This window comes from Ranitomeya imitator, chromosome 9, assembly GCF_032444005.1.
Source record: "Ranitomeya imitator isolate aRanImi1 chromosome 9, aRanImi1.pri, whole genome shotgun sequence".
Classification (NCBI taxonomy): Eukaryota; Metazoa; Chordata; class Amphibia; order Anura; family Dendrobatidae; genus Ranitomeya; species Ranitomeya imitator.
In genome coordinates, this window is record NC_091290.1 from 6,084,357 (window position 1) to 6,109,196 (window position 24,840).

The 24,840-nt window shown below is 57.6% G+C and overlaps 1 protein-coding gene across 2 annotated transcripts in view; it reads left to right on the forward strand.

The window, feature by feature from the left end:
• The first annotated feature begins 564 nt into the window (after nt 1-564).
• The window catches only part of ZNF143 (zinc finger protein 143), a 33,188-nt gene continuing 8,912 nt past the window's right edge, over nt 565-24,840 (forward strand). The window contains exons 1-12 of one of the 2 annotated variants that reach the window (XM_069740435.1): nt 565-667; nt 10,421-10,536; nt 11,916-12,008; nt 12,076-12,165; nt 12,325-12,402; nt 12,531-12,727; nt 12,802-12,876; nt 12,951-13,070; nt 13,144-13,219; nt 15,097-15,222; nt 19,803-19,982; nt 20,093-20,320. In XM_069740435.1, coding sequence (XP_069596536.1) covers nt 10,428-10,536; nt 11,916-12,008; nt 12,076-12,165; nt 12,325-12,402; nt 12,531-12,727; nt 12,802-12,876; nt 12,951-13,070; nt 13,144-13,219; nt 15,097-15,222; nt 19,803-19,982; nt 20,093-20,320 — 1,372 coding nt within the window. In that variant the 5' untranslated portion in view covers nt 565-667; nt 10,421-10,427. The remainder of the gene's footprint in view (nt 668-10,420; nt 10,537-11,915; nt 12,009-12,075; nt 12,166-12,324; nt 12,403-12,530; nt 12,728-12,801; nt 12,877-12,950; nt 13,071-13,143; nt 13,220-15,096; nt 15,223-19,802; nt 19,983-20,092; nt 20,321-24,840) is intronic. The other variant, XM_069740436.1, reaches the window with a different exon arrangement.

Consider the following 24,840-nt stretch of genomic DNA (forward strand, 5'->3'; position numbering starts at 1 on the left):
AGGGGCAGGTTCCCCGGCGGGTCAGACCGTGTCAGGCGCTGTGAATTCTCCCAGGACTGTAGCGGACTCTCAGTAACGTCGGGAGCCGCCATTGCTCTGGGACCCTCGGCAGTGACGACCCCACAGCTGGAGCCCCGCGCCGCCTCACGTGTCCCCCACAGGTACCAGCGCCCCGGTAACGCAGAGCAGCAGGTTTCCAGCGATCCCCGGCGTCAGTCATTACCCGCCTCACACACAAAATGTCGCCCATTTCCCTCAGCCCCAGAACCAGCACCTTCCTCAGGATCACTAGGCGGGTCCTGTCATCTGACAGCTCCAACGTCCAATCAGCGCACGAATTATTGTGACGTCAGGTCCTGCACAGCCAATAATCTTCAGGTCTACGATGTAGGCGGGTTCAACCATCTCCTCAGCAGTGCCCTGCGCTCTGAATTTCAAAATCATAAACGCTCACATGTAGAAATTCACCAATCACAGGACGGATACGAAGCAGCGCGCCCCCGCCTCAGCCAATAAGCAGGCGGAGTTCCAGGCTTAGTCCCGCCCGCTGCTCTTCCTCTCAGGCGCTGCTATGCTCCATCCTCGGCGCCGGGCGGTGTCGCGCGGCTGTTTCCTGCCCTGATGCATGGTGGTCGGACGGAGGAATTGTTGGAAAATTGTGTCGGAGGTTGGTATATAAATGTGTTTTTACCCAGTGTGCCTTGTGCCTCGCAGTCCGCCCGGGGAGCGCAGCGCTGGGCCGGGGGCGCCGCTCCTGCCACCGCCGCGGGGACCGCAGCCTCCCGCCCGCCGCCTCGTCACATCCCCGCCTCCTCCTGTGTGCCGGCCGGGTGTGCGGCTCCGGAGCCCGGCCTCCTCCCAGCGCGGCTCCCAGGCCGCACTCCATCTCTAGGCCTTCCTGCAGGCCGCGGGCCGGATCTGCTCCGATCCGCCCGGTACCGGCGGCAGCGACTCCGGGGCCGATGTGCGGACACTATACATATGTGTGATACGGTGCAGAAGTCTGCACACCCCGGGACGTGACCCCACCGCGTGTGATATAATGCAGAAGTCTGCACACCCCGGGACGTGACCTCACCGCGTGTGATACGGTGCAGAAGTCTGCACACCCCGGGACGTGACCTCACCACGTGTGATACAATGCAGAAGTCTGCACACCCCGGGACGTGACCTCACCGCGTGTGATACAATGCAGAAGTCTGCACACCCCGGGACGTGACCTCACCGCGTGTGATACGGTGCAGAAGTCTGCACACCCCGGGACGTGACCTCACCACGTGTGATACAATGCAGAAGTCTGCACACCCCGGGACGTGACCTCACCGCGTGTGATATAATGCAGAAGTCTGCACACCCCGGGACGTGACCTCACCGCGTGTGATCTAATGCAGAAGTCTGCACACCCCGGGACGTGACCTCACCGCGTGTGATATAATGCAGAAGTCTGCACACCCCGGGACGTGACCTCACCATGTGTGATATAATGCAGAAGTCTGCACACCCCGGGACGTGACCTCACCGCGTGTGATATAATGCAGAAGTCTGCACACCCCGGGACGTGACCTCACCACGTGTGATATAATGCAGAAGTCTGCACACCCCGGGACGTGACCTCACCGTGTGTGATATAATGCAGAAGTCTGCACACCCCGGGACGTGACCCCACCATGTGTGATACAATGCAGAAGTCTGCACACCCCGGGACGTGACCTCACCGTGTGTGATCTAATGCAGAAGTCTGCACACCCCGGGACGTGACCTCACCATGTGTGATATAATGCAGAAGTCTGCACACCCCGGGACGTGACCCCACCATGTGTGATACAATGCAGAAGTCTGCACACCCCGGGACGTGACCTCACCGCGTGTGATACAGTGCAGAAGTCTGCACACCCCGGGACGTGACCTCACCATGTGTGATACAATGCAGAAGTCTGCACACCCCGGGACGTGACCTCACCGCGTGTGATACAGTGCAGAAGTCTGCACACCCCGGGACGTGACCTCACCATGTGTGATACAATGCAGAAGTCTGCACACCCCGGGACGTGACCTCACCGCGTGTGATACAGTGCAGAAGTCTGCACACCCCGGGACGTGACCCCACCGCGTGTGATATAATGCAGAAGTCTGCACACCCCGGGACGTGACCCCACCGCGTGTGATATAATGCAGAAGTCTGCACACTCCGGGACGTGACCTCACCATGTGTGATACAGTGCAGAAGTCTGCACACCCCAGGACGTGACCTCACCATGTGTGATATAATGCAGAAGTCTGCACACCCCGGGACGTGACCCCACCGCGTGTGATACAGTGCAGAAGTCTGCACACCCCGGGACGTGACCCCACCGCGTGTGATATAATGCAGAAGTCTGCACACCCCGGGACGTGACCTCACCATGTGTGATACAATGCAGAAGTCTGCACACCCCGGGACGTGACCTCACCGCGTGTGATACAGTGCAGAAGTCTGCACACCCCGGGACGTGACCTCACCATGTGTGATACAATGCAGAAGTCTGCACACCCCGGGACGTGACCTCACCGCGTGTGATACAGTGCAGAAGTCTGCACACCCCGGGACGTGACCCCACCGCGTGTGATATAATGCAGAAGTCTGCACACCCCGGGACGTGACCCCACCGCGTGTGATATAATGCAGAAGTCTGCACACTCCGGGACGTGACCTCACCATGTGTGATACAGTGCAGAAGTCTGCACACCCCAGGACGTGACCTCACCATGTGTGATATAATGCAGAAGTCTGCACACCCCGGGACGTGACCTCACCGCGTGTGATACATTGCAGAAGTCTGCACACCCCGGGACGTGACCTCACCATGTGTGATACAATGCAGAAGTCTGCACACCCCGGGATGTGACCTCACCGCGTGTGATATAATGCAGAAGTCTGCACACCCCGGGACGTGACCTCACCGCGTGTGATACATTGCAGAAGTCTGCACACCCCGGGACGTGACCTCACCATGTGTGATATAATGCAGAAGTCTGCACACCCCGGGATGTGACCTCACCGCGTGTGATATAATGCAGAAGTCTGCACACCCCGGGACGTGACCTCACCGCGTGTGATATAATGCAGAAGTCTGCACACCCCGGGACGTGACCTCACCGCGTGTGATATAATGCAGAAGTCTGCACACCCCGGGACGTGACCTCACCGCGTGTGATATAATGCAGAAGTCTGCACACCCCGGGACGTGACCCCACCATGTGTGATACAGTGCAGAAGTCTGCACACCCCGGGACGTGACCTCACCGCGTGTGATACAATGCAGAAGTCTGCACACCCCGGGACGTGACCCCACCACGTGTGATACAATGCAGAAGTCTGCACACCCCGGGACGTGACCTCACCGCGTGTGATACAATGCAGAAGTCTGCACACCCCGGGACGTGACCTCACCGCGTGTGATATAATGCAGAAGTCTGCACACCCCGGGACGTGACCTCACCGCGTGTGATACAATGCAGAAGTCTGCACACCCCGGGACGTGACCTCACCGCATGTGATATAATGCAGAAGTCTGCACACTCCGGGACGTGACCCCACCACGTGTGATACAGTGCAGAAGTCTGCACACCCCGGGACGTGACCTCACCGCGTGTGATACGGTGCAGAAGTCTGCACACCCCGGGACGTGACCCCACCGCGTGTGATACGGTGCAGAAGTCTGCACACCCCGGGACGTGACCTCACCATGTGTGATACAGTGCAGAAGTCTGCACACCCCGGGACGTGACCTCACCGCGTGTGATATAATGCAGAAGTCTGCACACCCCGGGACGTGACCTCACCATGTGTGATACAGTGCAGAAGTCTGCACACCCCGGGACGTGACCTCACCGCGTGTGATATAATGCAGAAGTCTGCACACCCCGGGACGTGACCTCACCATGTGTGATACAGTGCAGAAGTCTGCACACCCCGGGACAGTTCCGCAGATTTCACGTTAAAGCCACAAATATGAAGAGATTTTCTGTGATACCAAGTAACAAGCGTTAGTGACGTGTAGAGGAAACGATCCAAGGCACAGGAATGAGCGCGGGACTGTAAACCTGACACTGAGGCATAAGTATTCAGCCCCCTGTAGTCCGATTACCCCTAAATAACACCCGAGTGGTCTATGCCCGCGGAAGTCACAGACCTGGTACATTGTGTCTCCGTATAACAACACATGAAAACCAAGGAGCCCACCAGACAGGTCAGGGATAAAGCTGAGGAGCCCACCAGACAGGTCAGGGATAAAGCTTAGGAGCCCACCAGACAGGTCAGGGATAAAGCTGAGGAGAAGAAGACCGTGCAGCGCCCTCAAGGGCCGTGGGGTACTCGGGCCAGACTGTTCTTAAAGGGGAAGTAGTCAGCAGCGGTGGCTCTGGGCGTCCAATTAAAGGTGAAATAAAGTTTATGGGAAAAGGGATTTGTTTGTGACGCCACCTGTGGTACTCTGCAATAAAGTTGTTAGCCGACGCTGGGGCCGATGGTGATGCAGCAGAGTTGGTACGGCTCTCCACAGGTAGAGCTAAACCCCAGGGCAACATATGAATGAGTGATGAGATGATGGTGGTTGTGGTAGGCCAGGCAGGTGTTGTAGGAATAACACAAGGACACAGTAAGGTGCAGTTTCCACTTTTACTCACAGATCTCCAGTCCACAAACGTCAGCCTGGTGCTGTGTGCTTCAGGTCCAGCAAACTCCCAGGTAGATGGGATGCACCTCTCCAGGACTCCTGATGCTTCTCTGGCCGTCTCACTATGCTGGCTTCCACTTCTCCTGCCCAGCGCCTAACACACAGTGTCCCAAGCCAGGAACCTGGTCGGGCGACGTCTTCTCTGTCCCCTGAATTCTATATGGCTGCCTTTTTGGCGAAGTATGGGTGGATGTGGCTGTGCTTCTTGCAAAAGCCACAGCCTCCGGTTTCTTAGCTGAACTTGAAGTATTCCACTAAGTTGGGGCCAGTCCCGTAACTGCAACCTGGTCCCTCCACGTCTGGATATGAGCCCCATGGGTGACTTCTGCACTTCTCGTGCCCCTAGGACCCCTTCTGTCCCTCTGGGAGCTTTTTTCTGTCTCTCGGTCACACTCATCTGTTCTGTCTGTCAGGAGCTGCAGACCTGCACGTTTGCTCAGCTCCACTCCTCTCACAATCTGACTCGCTTTCCCTCCTAATTATCTCCTCTCCTAACTACTCACTCCACCCACACCCTCTACCTAGTTACCCTCTCCAGTCTGGGATAAGGCCTACCTCAGGGTACACCCAAATGCCCCCACTGAACTGCTGTGTGTTGGATGCGTCAGAGTCCTGGGCAGTGCTTAATCCTTACCTGAGAGTGGGATACCACACCTCTGTGTGAGGTGCAGTAACTCCGTGGCGACTGGACCCCAGGGGCGCCACATACCAACCCCCCCCCCCGTTCAACACAGCACGTCCGCGGCCCGGAACATAGCTGTAACGGGGTCTACCAAGCTGGGGTACCTCCTTCAGTACCACCCCGTGTTTCAAGAGGTCCACTCTGCTTTGGCTGGAGTCTGAATGAAGGACGCTGGCTGGAATTGCTTGGTTACATGGGCGCATATAAAAGATCACTGCTTCTCCACGTATTTCCAGTCTGACAACACTTTATTCACAGGACACAGCATATATTACACAGATACACAGGGCAGGCCAATAGACAAGCGGCAGGCCAGACATACATTACAATAGCCGCAGGGGGCCGGAGCCTGCCGATATTTACTGTGGGAATTACAAAGGTGGGGGAGGGCAGAAGGAGAATATCGTGTCCCCTCTGCCCAGGTGCGCAGCCTGTGGACTGATGCATCTCACATGGAACCTATTATACATACATATAACTGCACAACATATTCTGGGTGCTGAGTGGTTCCGTAACACGTAACAATAGCAAATACAGGTGTTACAAGAAACTTGCAATAAATTGTAAAAACAGGTGAAAAACCTTTCTTCCCGTTATGGGAGGCACTCCAAATTTAAATGTAGCAATTTTAAATAACAATTCTATCAAACAGTATAAGGCCATGTTCACACAGTGCGTTTTTTTCTACGGAACCGCAGCGTTTTTGCCGCTGCGGTTCCGCAGCTGTTTTCCATGCAGGGTACAGTACAATGTACCCTATGGAAAACAGGAACCACTGTGCACATGATGCGGGAATCGGGAAAAAAAGCCGCGCTGAATAGCCGCGGTAAAAAAGAAGTACCATGTCACTTCTTTTTTCGGAGCCGCAGCGGTTCTGCACCCATAGACCTCCATTGTGAGGTCAAACCCGCAGTAAAACCCACAGATCAAAAATATATCTGCGGGTTTTATTGCGGTTTGTGGTGCCGAACCGCTGCAGCAGGAAGTGCGGGGAAGCGGGCGGAAGTGCGTGGGCGGAGTGTGGCTGCCCCGATCCCACCCCCCCATGCTCCGATGCCCCCACCCCCCGTGCTCCGATGCCCACCCCCCGTGCTCCGATGCCCCCCCCCCCCTGTGCTCCGATGCCCCCCCCCCATGCCCTAATCTCCCCCCCTTATACTTACCCGGCCTCCCGGTGTCCGTCCGGCCTTCTTCTCCCTGGGCGCCGCCATCTTGCAAAATGGCGGGCGCATGCGCAGTGCGCCCGCCGAATCTGCCGGCCGGCAGATTCGTTCCAAAGTGCATTTTGATCACTGAGATATAACTTATCTCAGTGATCAAAATAAAAAAAATAGTAAATGAAACCCCCCCCCCCCTTGTCACCCCCATAGGTAGGGACAATAAAAAAATTAAGAATTTTTTTTTTTTTTTCCACTAAGGTTAGAATAGGGTTAGGGTTAGGGGTAGGGTATTTTCAGCCATTTTAACCCTAAAAAACTTCCTAGAAAACACACAGACTCTGCATAGAAAACTGCATAAAAAAACGCATCAAAAAACGCACCAAAAAAAGGACCTGCGTTTTCTGCAAAGAGCTGCGGTTTCAGTCCTGAAAAAAAAAGGAGGGATATCAGGAACGTGTGAACATACCCTAAAACATTGTCATTCTTCATGTAAACTTTAGCAAATCTGCACTAAACATTAACACTGCTGTCAATGAACGCTTCTTCCTTGAGCTCACCAGGGCAGTCCTAATTAAAGGCAGTAAAACATTTTCCTTTTCAAGTGCAATAAAACATCTTTATATCAAGTTCCATAAAACTTCCTCTATTAAGTTCAGTAGGTTTCAATGGGATCCCAAAGCGGGGCATCCCTCTCTTTAGTGCAATATGGGGGGGACCCATCTTAAACCCCCAACGTAGGGCTTGGGCGTGACTACAAGGCATAGCTGGTCATCTCATTGGACCACGTTTTTGGCCACGCCAGACGGTTTTTGTTCTTTGATCTTTTATTAAAGGGATAGAGTGTCCTACTCACACTCTTAAAGGGGTGATGTAAAACCAACAAGGAGCACATTAAGAAGTGGTAACTATGTAAATCAAAAAGTTCTGGTCACTCGCTGTCCATGGCCCTATTGTCTCTGTATTAACAGGTACTAAACCTTACCAGGTTAATGTAACTATCAACTAGTACACTGTACTAACTGTTTACGGTCACATGCTATCTCTTGCTCACTTCTGCTGTTTCCAGGGCAGTACCTGGTGCCGGCCACTCTCTGGCCGGGAAAGTTTGTGGGCTGATGTTACTCCAGGTAACACAAAGAGGTCATGGCCTATAAAGTCACGCACAGTCAGATCCTGTCCTGCCACCGGTGTCTGCGTCTGGGCTGCGCTTTCAGTGCCTGTTGTTGCAGCCAGGTCTGCAGCTGCCAGTCTTCTTGGTGCAGGTGCACACTTTATGACATCTAGGGCCATACCGCCCCTTTTTCTGATGAAAGGCTATCACCGCCCCTTTTTCTGATGAAAGGCTATCACCGCCCCTTTTTCTAAGTGGAAGGTGACCTCTCCTCCCTGCCGCAGTGGGCTTTGGTTCATGCTTTTGCTCTTATGGGCTTGGGCCTTAGCCCGCAGGTTCCTCTTCTCCCTCTCCTCCTGTCGGCCCTCCTTTCTGCATCATATTTTGCTGCCTGCGATATTCCTCCCGCGTGATGGCCGGGATTTCCCTTCATATCAGTTCCCTGGGTTCCCCTTTTAATCACCACTGGCTCAGCGTGCACCTCCTGAGGCCCACTCCTTGTTGTCAGTGGGGCTGGCATCTCGTCTAAGATGTCCGGTCCCCGGAAGCTTTTCTAGATGCCCAGCCAGGCCTAGCGGCTGTCAGAGTGTGAAGTGGGCCTACTAAAGTGCCGTCAGCCACCAGGGTCGGCACAGTACTGGTGCTGCACTGGTGCCGGTCTCCTCCGCTGCGGTTGGTGGCGAGGCCGTCTGTCGCCCAGTCAGCTTCTCCAGGAAGGCCTCCTTCCATCCCGCTATCACCGCCAGATGTGTCTGCAGGAGCTGGCGGGTCAGCTCCTCCGCGTCCAGGAGGTCCGGATCCACCGCAGGCGGCTGGTACAGTTCTTGCGAGTCTCGGCTGGGGGAGTCCTCCTGCTCCACCCCACACATTGGTGCTCGTTCACCTTCCACCGCCATGGCGTTGCCCAGATCTTCTTTTTCACCCAGGTCCTTCTTTCTATTGCCGCCATACCAGATCAGCAGGCGGACCTCTCTTGCTGACGGACACCTCCTCATCGCATAGTAGTGCTGGCAGTGGGCGGGCATGGTCCGCTGCATCCCACCCACGATGACGCACCTTTCTCTTCCTACGCGCCTCGTGGCGCTGTAATGGCAGCAAGTTTTGTACAGTTAAATACAGTCTATGGCGCACAGGACCCGATTTATCGGGTCGGTCCATTCTGTTCTTGATGCCAAGTTGGAGCGCCCCCAAGGGCTGTGGGGTACTCGGGACGGGTCGGACAGTTCTGAAGAGTTTGTAAGAGTCAATGAAATGGGAATAAAGTTCATGGGGGGAAAAGGAGACATTGGAAAATGTTTGTGACGCCACCTTTGGTACTCGGCAATAAAGGTATTAGCCAACGCTGCGCCAGAGTCCGCTGGGGCCGATGGTGATGCAGCAGAGTTGGTACGGCTCTCCACAGGTAGAGCTAAACCCCAGGGACACTATGAATAAGTGATGAGATGATGGTGGTTGTGGTAGGCCAGGCAGGTGTTGTAGGAATAACACAAGGACACAGTAAGGTGCAGAAATTTCCGCAGCAATTCTGCAATGTGTGCACTTAGCCTTAGAGTCTTGGGCAGTGCTCCATCCTTACCTGAGAGTGGGATACCACACTTATGGGTGAGGTGCAGTAACTCTGTGGCGACTGGACCCCAGGGGCACCACGAAAGCAGGGTTAGGTTAGGATTCAGAAGGATCCAGAGAAGCTTGAACAATGGGCAGCGAATAATAGAATGGTATTTTTCAGAGCGAAATGCAAGATTCTGCATCTGGGCAAGAAAAATGATGGTGTGTACGGTCTCTACGGATCGTGAAGTCCCATGTAAAAGAAACAAGCTTGATTGGTGCATTGTAAAAAGCTCTCGTTCACAAAGGCCGGCTCGTGTGTCAGCCTAAAAAGATAAAAGGCGACAACGCTTCATAAATTTGTCACAATTTTGAGTGTCCTAAAGTCAGGAAATCTGCGCCGTTGTCTGGCCTTGTGAGTAATAAGTCTATGGGTGAGGCGCGGAGCGGGATCTCCACCGACAGGCGACAGTCCCTTCCATCTCCATATCGTGCAGTCCGTGTGCAGCCGCCCTCACTGCCCCGGATCGTACACGTATATTACGCCCTGATGTAGTCGGTGCGACTGCTCACGTGTCTGCAGAAAGCACCGGAGATGTGCGTTCTCCTCCGGGTCACACCCGTATCGCCAGTGTGGCGCCATGAAGGACGCAGGGTGCACACGGACGCCATGACACTTGCATCCTCGCGCTGTCCACCATTCACTGGCGTCTGAATGAGGCTGAAATGTTCAGGCCACACCCATTTTACTAAAGCCACGCCCACTTTCCAAACTGCAAAAATCCTGGAAAAGTTGGGTGCTTTTTGCAGAAACGAGGCGTTCGCCGTCATGACCGGTGATTACTATATGTGGACGTTAGTGGCAGCGAATGGGAAGAATCGGGGAACGACCCAGAACCGACTTTAACTTCATAAAGTAAAAAAATCTGTGCAGGAACATGGAAAGTGTCCAGCACATGAGGTATGTGTCCGCGGGCGACATCTGCCGTAACGCTATGGTTATCCCATGCGGTCACCGCAGATTCCTCCATTGTAGCGATGCATTGTAACAATCCTGAGTAGATAGCGCCCCCCCAGGATGGCGTGAGCGGTGCGCTTCTAGTCACTGACAGCCATGGCGAAAGTTCTGTAGAATCCTAACGCGGCGTATTGTAGATTATCGAGGCCGGACGGCGGCAATCACCGGCTCTTACTGTCTCTGCAGGTAAACCATGCTGCTGGCCCAGATCAACCGCGACTCGCAGGGGATGGCGGAGTTCACCGGAGGAGGCAGCGACGGCCACGTCACACTGTGTCTGACCGAGGCCGTGACCGGTGACGGTAATTTTATTTTCATTCATGAACCCTTTAGTTGCAGGTGATCAGCTGGAGGAAAGAGGGAGAAAGACTAGACGGATCATCAGAATTGGACCGTTGTCGAAAATATTCTGCCCCCAGAAAAATGTCTGCCCGGTGTAAACCGTGTAGGGGGAGGCTCCTGCTGCAGCCAGAAATAGTGAGGAGGAGGTCTGGTGAAGCCACCGTGTCCCATCCACTCAGTCACATGACTTCCAGGACCCCCGATGGTGGGGCTGGAGTGGTCAGGAAGATTAGGTTTTTTATATTTAATGTTCCCTTAAAGGTAGACCATTTTTAAAAAGCTGTGGAAACCTCTGTGTCCCAGGAGATCAGCACCGATCCCTCCTCGGCCCCTGTGTCGGGCTGCAGCAGGAGCCTCTCCCCTTTCCTGTGTCTGGCTGCAGCTGGAGCCTCTCCCCTTTCCTGTGTCTGGCTTCAGCTGGAGCCTCTCCCCTTTCCTGTGTCTGGCTGCAGCAGGAGCCTTTCCCCTTTCCTGTGTCTGGCTGCAGCAGGAGCCTCTCCCCTTTCCTGTGTCTGGCTGCAGCAGGAGCCTCTCCCCTTTCCTGTGTCTGGCTGCAGCAGGAGCCTCTCCCATTTCCTGTGTCTGGCTGCAGCAGGAGCCTCTCCCCTTTCCTGTGTCTGGCTGCAGCAGGAGCCTCTCACCTTTCCTGTGTCTGGCTGCAGCAGGAGCCTCTCCCCTTTCCAGCATATTAATCCTGCAGACTGATAACCCTGGGGCGAGATTATCTCCTGTTAGTGTATCGTTCATTTCTAGGCTTAGCATAGACCTGTGCGGGTCCAGGGTGGCCATGGGTTTATGGGCAGTCCCCCCAAGGTGCAGCTGAGAATGCTCAATGCCTGCATGATGTATTCAAGATCATTGATTATAATAGGATCCCCCCCTTCTAATACATTTAGGGGCTTTCCAAGACCCCAAATTAAGTTCCTCAGGTCTCCCGGGAGTAAAACCCCGGGACACATGATGGCCGCTCTGATGTTCTCTACTTCCAATGACGTCACACACATCATAGATCCTTCCGGTGATGTCATACCCATTAGAGGGGGCTTACAGGGGGCTTCACTCCTGCATTCAGGTGACTATACTGGATACGCCGCCTGCACTCTCTGCGGTTTCTGATGGGCACGATACCTGCCGCGTCTCTGCCGCCACGTGGGGCCGTAACATCAGCACCGCTCGCTGCAATGCGGAAGTGTGAATAGATGCGAAGGCGAGTGGACATGTCGGGGGGCCTATAACCGGACCCCGAAGTCTGGGTCTTACCAGGATCTGTCCGCTTGGGGAGACGATGGGAGTGATGACAGAAGTGAAGGGTTTCACGAGTCTGGTCCTGCTTTTTCAGATGGTGAGAGCATAGACACCATGGAGGGTGTGAGCCTACAAGCGGTGACCCTGTCCGACGGCTCCACGGCGTACATACAGCACAATGCGAAAGGTATGAGAGCGTCTACCCTGCGCACCGGCACCGCTGTGCTGAGCACGCGATCACTAATGATCTCCAGTCTCCTCTACAGATGGAAAACTCATGGAAGGACAAGTGATTCAGCTGGAGGACGGCTCCGCGGCCTACGTCCAACATGTCCCAAAAAATGGTGAGTGCCACACACCAAGACCATGAGGCTGGACCTGCAGCGACCGGAGCAGGCGACATGTACTGGTCGTCATTGGGGTCGTGGTGCAACAAATCCCACCTTGTGGTCGCACAAACGTTACCTGCACCGACCTCACCATGTGCAATCTGCTCCCTACAGACTCTCTGCGCCTGGAGGACGGACAGGCGGTGCAGCTGGAGGACGGGACCACCGCCTACATCCACCACTCCACCAAAGGTAGGCACTGGGGGCTGCGCTATGCTGGTGTGCATGGCATTAACCCTTCCACACACTCTGTACACCACGGTGATGGCAGCTGCCCACCTAACCTGCCCCCATCACTTACCCCGGACAATCTCTTCTAGATTCCTACGACCAGAGCTCGGTGCAGGCGGTGCAGCTAGAAGATGGCACCACGGCATACATCCACCACGCCGTGCAGGTCCCGCAGCCGGACACCATCCTCGCCATCCAGGCTGACGGCACGGTGGCCGGACTGCACGCCACCGAAGCCACCATCGACCCGGACACCATCAGCGCCCTGGAGCACTATGCGGCCAAGGTAATAACAAGACCACGAGAAGCTGGCATCATTCCACCAGTCCGTGGGTGACGGCCGCCTTCTCTCTGCTATAGGTGTCTATCGAAGGAAGCGAGAACGTGAGCAGCGGCGCGCTAATGGCCGAGGCCGAGCAGGAGAAGAAGATGCAGGTGAGTGCCGCACACGGACCCCGGGGAGGCTGCAGTCTGCTCCTCGGTCTTAATGCCGCCATTCTCATCTGCAGATCGTCCTACAGGGACACGGGCCGCGGGTGACGGCGAAACCCCCACAGACCAACGAGAAAGCGTTTCGCTGCGACTATGAGGGATGTGGAAAGCTCTACACCACAGCGCACCACCTCAAGGTATGGGGGGCGCCGTCTACCCTCCAGAGGGGCGCTTGTCTGACACATTGTAACGCTGATCCCTGTCTGATAGGTGCATGAGCGATCGCACACCGGGGACCGGCCGTACCAGTGCGAGCACGGCGGCTGCGGGAAAGCGTTCGCAACAGGTGCAGTAGTTTGTATTCAGTCCACAGCGGGGGCACGGGGACACGGGCTGGGGGGCACAGATAACGGGGAACAGCGGGAGCCTCCCCTGCTACTTTATCCTTCATTTATAGTCGTCACATCCAGAGCTGCCGAAAGTCTCTCCTGACCAAAAACAGGAGCAGCGAGCAGTCATATGATCCCACCATACCCCCTCTGCTGTCCTCCTCCCTCCAGACCCCTCTGCTGTCCTCCTCCCTCCAGACCACTCTGTCCTCCTCCTCCCTCCAGACTCCTCTGTCCTCCTCCCTCCAGACTCCTGTCCTCCTCCTCCCTCCAGACCCCTCTGTCCTCCTCCTCCCTCCAGACTCCTCTGTCCTCTTCCCTCCAGACTCCTCTGTCCTCCTCCCTCCAGACTCCTCTGTCCTCCTCCCTCCAGACCCCTCTGTCCTCCTCCTCCCTCCAGACTCCTCTGTCCTCCTCCCTCCAGACTCCTCTGTCCTCCTCCCTCCAGACTCCTCTGTCCTCCTCCCTCCAGACTCCTCTGTCCTCCTCCCTCCAGACTCCTCTGTCCTCCTCCCTCCAGACTCCTCTGTCCTCCTCCCTCCAGACCCCTCTGTCCTCCTCCTCCCTCCAGACTCCTCTGTCCTCCTCCCTCCAGACTCCTGTCCTCCTCCTCCCTCCAGACCCCTCTGTCCTCCTCCCTCCAGACCCCTCTGTCCTCCTCCTCCCTCCAGACCCCTCTGTCCTCCTCCTCCCTCCAGACTCCTCTGTCCTCCTCCCTCCAGACTCCTCTGTCCTCCTCCCTCCAGACTCCTCTGTCCTCCTCCCTCCAGACTCCTCTGTCCTCCTCCCTCCAGACTCCTCTGTCCTCCTCCCTCCAGACTCCTCTGTCCTCCTCCCTCCAGACTCCTCTGTCCTCCTCCTCCCTCCAGACCTCTCTGTCCCCCTCCCTCCAGACTCCTCTGTCCTCCTCCCTCCAGACTCCTCTGTCCTCCTCCTCCCTCCAGACTCCTCTGTCCTCCTCCCTCCAGACTCCTCTGTCCTCCTCCCTCCAGACTCCTCTGTCCTCCTCCCTCCAGACTCCTCTGTCCTCCTCCCTCCAGACTCCTGTCCTCCTCCTCCCTCCAGACCCCTCTGTCCTCCTCCCTCCAGACTCCTCTGTCCTCCTCCTCCCTCCAGACCTCTCTGTCCCCCTCCCTCCAGACTCCTCTGTCCTCCTCCCTCCAGACCCCTCTGTCCTCCTCCTCCCTCCAGACCCCTCTGTCCTCCTCCCTCCAGACTCCTCTGTCCTCCTCCTCCCTCCAGACCCCTCTGCTGTCCTCTTCCCTCCAGACTCCTCTGTCCTCCTCCTCCCTCCAGACCCCTCTGCTGTCCTCTTCCCTCCAGACTCCTCTGTCCTCCTCCTCCCTCCAGACCCCTCTGTCCTCCTCCTCTCTACAGACTCCTCTGCTGTCCTCCTCCCTCCAGACCCCTCTGCTGTCCTCTTCCCTCCAGACTCCTCTGTCCTCCTCCTCCCTCCAGACCCCTCTGTCCTCCTCCTCCCTCCAGACCCCTCTGCTGTCCTCCTCCCTCCAGAGTCCTCTGCTGTCCTCCTCCCTCCAGACCCCTCTGTCCTCCTCCTCCTTCCAGACCCCTCTATCCTCCTCCTCCCTCCAGACTCTTCTGTCCTCCTCCTCCCTCCAGACTCTTCTGTCCTCCTCCTCCCTCCAGACTCCTCTGTCCTCCTCCTCCCTCCAGACTCCTCTGCTGTCCTCCTCCCTCACAGACTGCTCTGTCCTCCTCCTTCAGGCTCCTATACAACCTTGCAGCAGTGTGATTGCCGCTCTGGATGTCTCCGGAGGGGGAGCAGTGTTTGATTGTGAAGCTCAGGATGGTGACATCTGATTTATTTCTGCAGGTTATGGGTTAAAAAGCCACGTCCGGACCCACACAGGGGAGAAGCCGTACAGGTGCACGGAGGAGAACTGCATCAAGTCATTCAAAACGTCAGGAGACCTCCAGAAACACATCCGAACCCACACAGGTGAGAGACCCCCCATCACAGGTGAGAGACCCCCCCCCCCATCCCCCATCACAGGTGAGGGACCCCCCCTCCCAGATCACGGGTGAGAGACCCCCCCTCCCAGATCACGGGTGAGAGACCCCCCCCCATCCCACATCACGGGTGAGAGACCCTCATCCCACATCACGGGTGAGAGACCCCCCATCCCACATCACAGGTGAGAGACCCCCCCATCCCACATCACAGGTGAGGGACCCCCCCTCCCAGATCACGGGTGAGAGACCCTCCCTCCCAGATCACGGGTGAGAGACCCCCCCATCCCACATCACGGGTGAGAGACCCTCATCCCACATCACGGGTGAGAGACCCCCCCCCATCCCACATCACGGGTGAGAGACCCCCCCTCCCACATCACAGGTGAGAGACCCCCCCATCCCCCATCACAGGTGAGAGACCCCCCTTCCCACATCACAGGTGAGAGACCCCCCCTTCCCACATCACAGGTGAGAGACCCCCCCCATCCCCCATCACAGGTGAGAGACCCCCCCCATCCCACATCACAGGTGAGAGACCCCCCCCATCCCCCATCACAGGTGACAGACCCCCACATCACAGGTGAGGGACTTCCCCTCCCAGATCACGGGTGAGAGACCCCCCCCATCCCACATCACAGGTGAGACCCCCCCCCATCCCACATCACGGGTGAGAGACCCCCCCCCATCCCACGTGAGAGACCCCCCCCATCCCCCATCACAGGTGAGAGACCCCCCCCATCCCACATAACAGGTGAGAGACCCCCCCATCCCACATCACAGGTGAGAGACCCCCCCATCCCACATCACAGGTGAGAGACTCCCCCTCCCATCGCACATCACAGGTGAGAGACCCCCCCCATCCCACATCACAGGTGAGAGACCCCCCCCATCACAGGTGAGACCCCCCCATCCTACATCACAGGTGAGACCCCCCACATCACAGGTGAGAGACCCCCCCCCCCCCACATCACAGGTGAAAGACCCCCCAATCCCCCATCACAGGTGAGAACCCCCCACACGTTCACACACATCCCAGGTGAAGACCCCCCCAACATCATAGGTGAGAAGCCCCCATCACTGGTGAGGCACACACACACATCACAGGTGAGAGACACCCTGACCCCCATGTTACAGGTGATAACTCCCCCAACACACACACATGCTGGAGAACCCCAACATGTCAGGGGAGCAGTGTTAGGGGAGCCGGGTCAGGGGAACAGTGGTCAGGGGAGCTGTGTCAGGGGAGCAGGGTCAGGGGAGCAGCGTCAGGGGAGCCGGGTCAGGGGAACAGTGGTCAGGGGAGCTGTGTCAGGGGAGCAGGGTCAGGGGAGCAGGGTCAGGGGAGCAGCGTCAGGGGAACAGTGGTCAGGGGAGCAGCGTCAGGGGAGCAGCGTCAGGGGAACAGTGGTCAGGGGAGCAGTGTCGGGGGAACAAGGGTCAGGGGAGCAGTGTCAGGGGAGCAGTGTCAGGGGAACAAGGGTCAGGGGAGCAGTGTCGGGGGAACAAGGGTCAGGGGAGCAGTGTCAGGGGAGCAGTGTCAGGGGAACAAGGGTCAGGGGAGCAGTGTCGGGGGAACAAGGGTCAGGGGAGCAGTGTCAGGGGAACAAGGGTCAGGGGAGCAGTGTCGGGGGAACAAGGGTCAGGGGAGCAGTGTCAGGGGAGCAGTGTCGGGGGAACAAGGGTCAGGGGAGCAGTGTCAGGGGAGCAGTGTCGGGGGAACAAGGGTCAGGGGAGCAGTGTCAGGGGAACAAGGGTCAGGGGAGTAGTGTCGGGGGAACAAGGGTCAGGGGAGCAGTGTCAGGGGAACAAGGGTCAGGGGAGCAGTGTCAGGGGAACAAGGGTCAGGGGAGTAGTGTCGGGGGAACAAGGGTCAGGGGAGCAGTGTCAGGGGAGCAGTGTCGGGGGAACAAGGGTCAGGGGAGCAGGGTCAGGGGAGCAGGGTCAGGGGAGCAGTGTCGGGGGAACAAGGGTCAGGGGAGCAGGGTCAGGGGAGCAGGGTCAGGGGAGCAGTGTCAGGGGAGCAGTGTCGGGAGCAGGGTCAGGGGAGCAGTGTCAGGGGAGCAGTGTCGGGGGAACAAGGGTCGGGGGAACAAGGGTCAGGGGAGCAGTGTCGGGGGAACAAGGGTCAGGGGAGCAGGGTCAGGTGAGCAGTGTCAGGGGAGCAGGGTCAGGGGAGCAGGGTCAGGGGAGCAGTGTCAGGGGAGCAGTGTCGGGGGAACAAGGGTCAGGGGAGCAGTGTCAGGGGAGCAGGGTTAGGGGAGCAGTGTCGGGGGAGCAGTGTCAGGGGACCAGTGTCGGGGGAGCAGTGTCGGGGGAACAAGGGTCAGGGGAGCAGTGTCGGGGGAGCAGTGTCAGGGGAGCAGTGTTGGGGGAACAAGGGTCAGGGGAGCAGTGTCAGGGGAACAAGGGTCAGGGGAGTAGTGTCGGGGGAACAAGGGTCAGGGGAGCAGTGTCAGGGGAACAAGGGTCAGGGGAGCAGTGTCAGGGGAACAAGGGTCAGGGGAGTAGTGTCGGGGGAACAAGGGTCAGGGGAGCAGTGTCAGGGGAGCAGTGTCGGGGGAACAAGGGTCAGGGGAGCAGGGTCAGGGGAGCAGGGTCAGGGGAGCAGTGTCGGGGGAACAAGGGTCAGGGGAGCAGTGTCAGGGGAGCAGGGTCAGGGGAGCAGTGTCAGGGGAGCAGTGTCGGGAGCAGGGTCAGGGGAGCAGTGTCAGGGGAGCAGTGTCAGGGGAGCAGTGTCGGGGGAACAAGGGTCGGGGGAACAAGGGTCAGGGGAGCAGGGTCAGGTGAGCAGTGTCAGGGGAGCAGGGTCAGGGGAGCAGGGTCAGGGGAGCAGTGTCAGGGGAGCAGTGTCGGGGGAACAAGGGTCAGGGGAGCAGTGTCAGGGGAGCAGGGTTAGGGGAGCAGTGTCGGGGGAGCAGTGTCAGGGGACCAGTGTCGGGGGAGCAGTGTCGGGGGAACAAGGGTCAGGGGAGCAGTGTCGGGGGAGCAGTGTCAGGGGAGCAGTGTTGGGGGAACAAGGGTCAGGGGAGCAGTGTCAGGGGAACAAGGGTCAGGGGAGTAGTGTCGGGGGAACAAGGGTCAGGGGAGCAGTGTCAGGGGAACAAGGGTCAGGGGAGCAGTGTCAGGGGAACAAGGGTCAGGGGAGTAGTGTCGGGGGAACAAGGGTCAGGGGAGCAGTGTCAGGGGAGCAGTGTCGGGGGAACAAGGGTCAGGGGAGCAGGGTCAGGGGAGCAGGGTCAGGGGAGCAGTGTCGGGGGAACAAGGGTCAGGGGAGCAGTGTCAGGGGAGCAGGGTCAGGGGAGCAGTGTCAGGGGAGCAGTGTCGGGAGCAGGGTCAGGGGAGCAGTGTCAGGGGAGCAGTGTCAGGGGAGCAGTGTCGGGGGAACAAGGGTCGGGGGAACAAGGGTCAGGGGAGCAGTGTCGGGGGAACAAGGGTCAGGGGAGCAGGGTCAGGTGAGCAGGGTCAGGGGAGCAGGGTCAGGGGAGCAGGGTCAGGGGAGCAGTGTCAGGGGAGCAGTGTCGGGGGAACAAGGGTCAGGGGAGCAGTGTCAGGGGAGCAGGGTTAGGGGAGCAGTGTCGGGGGAGCAGTGTCAGGGGACCAGTGTCGGGGGAGCAGTGTCGGGGGAACAAGGGTCAGGGGAGCAGTGTCGGGGGAGCAGTGTCAGGGGAGCAGTGTTGGGGGAACAAGGGTCAGGGGAGCAGTGTCAGGGGAGCAGTGTCAGGGGAGCCGGGTCAGGGGCGCAGGGTCGGGGGAGCAGTGTCAGGGGAGCAGTGTCAGGGGAGCCGGGTCAGGGGCGCAGGGTCGGGGGAGCAGTGTCAGGGGAGCAGTGTCAGGGGAACAAGGGTCAGGGGAGCCGGGTCTGTACAGTAATTGCACAGTGATAGTCTGCAGAACAGGAAACTTCTGTCCGCTCCAGACGTGGCCTATTGGGGTCCTGCAGCCTCCCAGTGGGGAGTAATGGGTTAATTTCTGGGTCTTGTGGTGGACAGATGTTCCCTCCGCCGCTGGTTCCAGTTATGTAATTTCTGCCTTTATTTTTATTTAAATGTCCTGTGATTGGCGGCTGGCGCTCCGTCAGTAATAATAATGGTTGTTGTGGGCGTTTCCTGTCTCCGCGGCGACGTCTGGTTACATAATGTTCCGTGCAGTTTGGCAGGGAGTGCGGCCTGAGTGCATGGGGCGGGGAGGGAACATGGTGTCCTCTGCCGGAGCAGAACACGGCGTCCTTGTGCGCGTACACTGAAAACCGCCGCCAATCGTGGATCTAAATGTGGAGCGTTTGGAAAATCTGAGCTCAGCGACTCCGGATGATCAGATTTACACAGCAGTGATCTCATAGACTTAGAAGGGTTAAATGGCAGCGGCCATTCCGGCTTAACCCCTCGTGCACTGGGTGTTGTTAGCGGTTCTGATGTGTGTGACGTGCCAAGCAGGGGGCAGCAGGTACTGAGCTGTAATCCGGCATCTGATAATCCGGCGTGGTTGCTGCATGATGTGGAAATGATGACCGTGTCCTAAGATTTCTGTTTTCTGCTCGTCCATAAATCTGTCATTCTTCGCCTGCAGGAGAGCGGCCGTTCAAGTGTCCGTTCGAGGGCTGCGGGAGGTCGTTCACCACATCGAACATCCGGAAAGTTCACATCCGCACGCACACGGGAGAGCGGCCATATTACTGCTCGGAGGCCGGCTGCGGCAGAGCGTTCGCCAGCGCCACCAACTACAAGAACCACGTGCGGATACACACAGGTACCACGGCCCGCCGGCTGTAAGGGCCACGTTACCGCAGCCCCTCCGAGAATGCACGGGTCTCGGGGGGTTTGGCCTCCTGACCACTCTTCCTTCTGTCTCTGCGGTAGGGGAGAAGCCGTACGTGTGCACGGTGCCGGGGTGCGACAAGCGTTTCACCGAGTATTCCAGCCTGTACAAGCACCACGTGGTTCACACGCACTCCAAGCCGTACAACTGCAACCACTGTGGCAAAACCTACAAGCAGATCTCCACGCTGGCCATGCACAAGAAGACCGCACACAACGACACGGAGCCCATCGAGGAGGACCAGGAAGGCTTCTACGTCCCGCAGCCACGTATGTGCCCCCTGTGCTCGGACCCCGACTATCTCCACTCTGGGATGTTATTACATGGCGGCTCATTATGGGAACGCTGCGGTGCTGCCACCGCCATCAACATCTCAGCGAGTGGAGAATGAGCCCTCTACATCCCTGGCGCCTCTCCTGATGGGTGGGCTCGGCGTGACGTGATCTTCGTGGCATGAGACACGTGACGTCACACGGGGTCCAGTAATCAGAGAAGAAGCCGCCTGACAGGAGGAGGTTAGAAGGGCTCTTGTCCAGCGGACCAGGGTCCTGGAATGTCAACCTGATACATTGTAACAAATCATCAGCGAGAAAAGATCAGTGTTGCTGCCATGTTCATCTCACAGAGGGCTAGACTGCCTCTCACAGAGGGATAGACGGCCGCTTCTCAGAGGGCCAGACTGCTTCTCCAAGAAGCGTAGACTGCCTCTCACAGAGGCCTAGACTGCTTCTCACAGAGGCCTAGACTGCTTCTCACAGAGGCCTAGACTGCTTCTCACAGAGGGCTAGACTGCCTCTCACAGAGGCCTAGACTGCTTCTCACAGAGGCCTAGACTGCCTCTCACAGAGGCCTAGACTGCTTCTCACAGAGGCCTAGACTGCTTCTCACAGAAGCCTAGACTGCTTCTCACAGAGGCCTAGACTGCTTCTCACAGAGGCCTAGACTGCTTCTCACAGAGGCCTAGACTGCTTCTCACAGAGGCCTAGACTGCTTCTCACAGAGGCCTAGACTGCCTCTCACAGAGGCCTAGACTGCTTCTCACAGAGGCCTAGACGGCTTCTCACAGAATCCTAGACTGCTTCTCACAGAGGCCTAGACTGCTTCTCACAGAAGCCTAGACTGCTTCTCACAGAGGCCTAGACTGCTTCTCACAGAGGCCTAGACTGCTTCTCACAGAAGCCTAGACTGCTTCTCACAGAGACCTAGACTGCTTCTCACAGAGGGCTAGACTGCTTCTCACAGAGGGCTAGACTGCTTCTCACAGAGGGCTAGACTGCTTCTCACAGAGGCCTAGACTGCTTCTCACAGAGGCCTAGACTGCTTCTCACAGAGGCCTAGACTGCTTCTCACAGAATCCTAGACTGCTTCTCACAGAGGCCTAGACTGCTTCTCACAGAGGCCTGGACTGCTTCTCACAGAGGCCTAGACTGCTTCTCACAGAGGCCTAGACTGCTTCTCACAGAGGCCTAGACTGCTTCTCACAGAGGGCTAGACTGCTTCTCACAGAGGCCTAGACTGCTTCTCACAGAGGCCTAGACTGCTTCTCACAGAGGGCTAGACTGCTTCTCACAGAGGCCTAGACTGCTTCTCACAGAGGCCTAGACTGCTTCTCACAGAGGGATAGACTGCTTCTCACAGAGGGCTAGACTGCTTCTCACAGAGGCCTAGACTGCTTCTCACAGAGGCCTAGACTGCTTCTCACAGAGGCCTAGACTGCTTCTCACAGAGGCCTAGACTGCTTCTCACAGAGGCCTAGACCTCTTCTCACAGAGGGCTAGACTGCTTCTCACAGAAGCCTAGACTGCTTCTCACAGAGGCCTAGACTGCTTCTCACAGAGGCCTAGACTGCTTCTCACAGAGGGCTAGACTGCTTCTCACAGAGGCCTAGACTGCTTCTCACAGAGGCCTAGACCTCTTCTCACAGAGGGCTAGACTGCTTCTCACAGAAGCCTAGACTGCTTCTCACAGAGGCCTAGACTGCTTCTCACAGAGGCCTAGACTGCTTCTCACAGAGGCCTAGACTGCCTCTCACAGAGGCCTAGACTGCTTCTCACAGAGGCCTAGACTGCTTCTCACAGAGGGCTAGACTGCTTCTCACAGAGGCCTAGACTGCTTCTCACAGAGGCCTAGACTGCTTCTCACAGAGGCCTAGACTGCCTCTCACAGAGGGTTAGACTGCTCGCACTCCATATTCTCTGATGTTTTCCGTGCTCCCGGTGTTGGAGCTGCCATGTCTGCAGCGCTGCCCCTCGGGTGCCTGTCGCTCGCACAGCTGGCAGTTGCTGTGTCATTGATACCTGGGTCACCGCGGAGCGTCCGTTTCTGGAGCACAATGCTCTCGCGCGCAACCAGCCGATCTGTTTGCCCAGGACACCTGGCGAGATCGCTGGTTTGGGCAGGTGCCAGGCCACAACGCTGCACCTTCACAAAGAAGCTGCTAACGAGCGTGGAGGGGCCCAGGCAGCATCCGTTGGGTCAACGGCCCACCTGGCAGAGCAGCAGCCCTGACATGGGGAGGGGCCGTACATTCCTCTCTGTCAGAACCGCTGATCTGGAACAGCTGCCGGCTGCACCATCTGCGGCTCCGCTGCTTCCATTGTTTGTGCGCTGACAGCCAGAACTTGTACCGGCTGTAATAGATGGATGTGACCGCGGCAGAGACCCGAGACTGCCCCGGAATATTGTCCTGATAGTACAGTGCAAACCGGCACGCTGTGCACCGCTGATCCGCCGTGCTCTGCATCGCTGATCCGATGTGCTCTGCATCGCTGATCCGCCGCGCTCTGCATCGCTGATCCGATGTGCTCTGCTTCGCTGATTCCCCGCGCTCTGCATCGCTGATCTGCCACGCTCTGTATCGCTGATCCTCTGCGCTGTGCATCGCTGATCCGCCGTGCTCTGCATCGCTGATCCGATGTGCTCTGCATCGCTGATCCGCCGCGCTCTGCATCGCTGATCCGCCGTGCTCTGCATCGCTGATCCTCCGCGCTCTGCATCCCTGATCTGCCACGCTCTGCATCCCTGATCTGCCACGCTCTGCATCCCTGATCCCCCGACGCTCTGTATCTCTGATCCTCCGCGCTCTGCATCGCTGATCCTCCGCGCTCTGCATCGCTGATCCACTACGCTCTGCATCCCTGATCTGCCACGCTCTGTATCGCTGATCCCCCCTCGCTCTGCATCGCTGATCCGCCGTGCTCTGCATAGCTGATCCGACACGCTCTGTATCGCTGATCCCCCGCGCTCTGCATCGCTGATCCCCCTCGCTCTGCATAGCTGATCCGACACGCTCTGTATCGCTGATCCCCCTCGCTCTGCATAGCTGATCCCCCGCGCTCTGCATCGCTGATCCCCGACGCTCTGCATCGCTGATCCGCCGCGCTCTGCATCGCTGATCCGCCGCGCTCTGCATAGCTGATCCGCTGCGCTCTGTATCTGATCCCCCTCGCTCTGCATAGCTGATCCGCCGAGCTCTGTATCGCTGATCCCCCTCGCTCTGCATAGCTGATCCGCCGTGCTCTGCATCACTGATCCGCCGCGCTCTGCATCGCTGATCCCCCGCGCTCTGCATCGCTGATCCCCCGGGCTCTGCATCGCTGATCCCCCGCGCTCTGCATCGCTGATCCCCCGCGCTCTGCATCGCTGATCCCCCGCGCTCTGCATCGCTGATCCCCCGCGCTCTGCATCGCTGATCCCCCGCGCTCTGCATCGCTGATCCCCCTCGCTCTGCATAGCTGATCCGACACGCTCTGTATCGCTGATCCCCCTCGCTCTGCATAGCTGATCCCCCGCGCTCTGCATCGCTGATCCCCCGCGCTCTGCATCGCTGATCCCCCGCGCTCTGCATCACTGATCGGCCGCACTCTGCATCACTGATCCCCCGCGCTCTGCATCGCTGATCCTCCGCGCTCTGCATCGCTGATCCCCCGCGCTCTGCATCGCTGATCCTCCGCGCTCTGCATCGCTGATCCCCCGCGCTCTGCATCGCTGATCCCCCGCGCTCTGCATCGCTGATCCCCCGCGCTCTGCATCGCTGATCCTCCGCGCTCTGCATCGCTGATCCTCCGCACTCTCCTGACTCCGCTCTGCGCTACAGTTCAGTATCTCTGCTTACTGTCAGGAGAACTCCAGTCAGACACATTTTACCTGCGCTTCTACACTGTAGCAAGCATTCCTGATTACCTACTGTACATTAGATACATTGCAACAAATCCTCAGCTGTTAAATGAATCAGGTCTGAATGAGTTCTGTTCTTCCAATTTAAAGCAGGAATGTTTCTCTTCACTTCTACAAGAGCGGCATTAAATTGGGAAAACCGCTCCGGTAGGGTCAGATGGTGACAACGAAACGCCGCCGACCATGATGACAAACACGATTGTGTGTCACCACCATTAATCTCTACTGACGGAAGCACCAGGGATCGCATACATGCAGTTCATCTGATGAACAGCAGAGGGAGCGCGTGTTCCCATCCTGAAACTGCTGCTGTATACTATATACCGGGATAGAGCAGCCCCCGGTATATACTGTATACCTGGGATAGAGCAGCCCCCCGTATATACTGTATACCCGGGATAGAGCAGCCCCCGGTATATACTATATACCTGGGATAGAGCAGCCCCCCGGTATATACTGTATACCTGGGATAGAGCAGCCCCCGGTATATACTGTATACCTGGGATAGAGCAGCCCCCGGTATATACTATATACCCGGGATAGAGCAGCCCCCGATATATACTGTATACCTGGGATAGAGCAGCCCCCCGGTATATACTGTATACCTGGGATA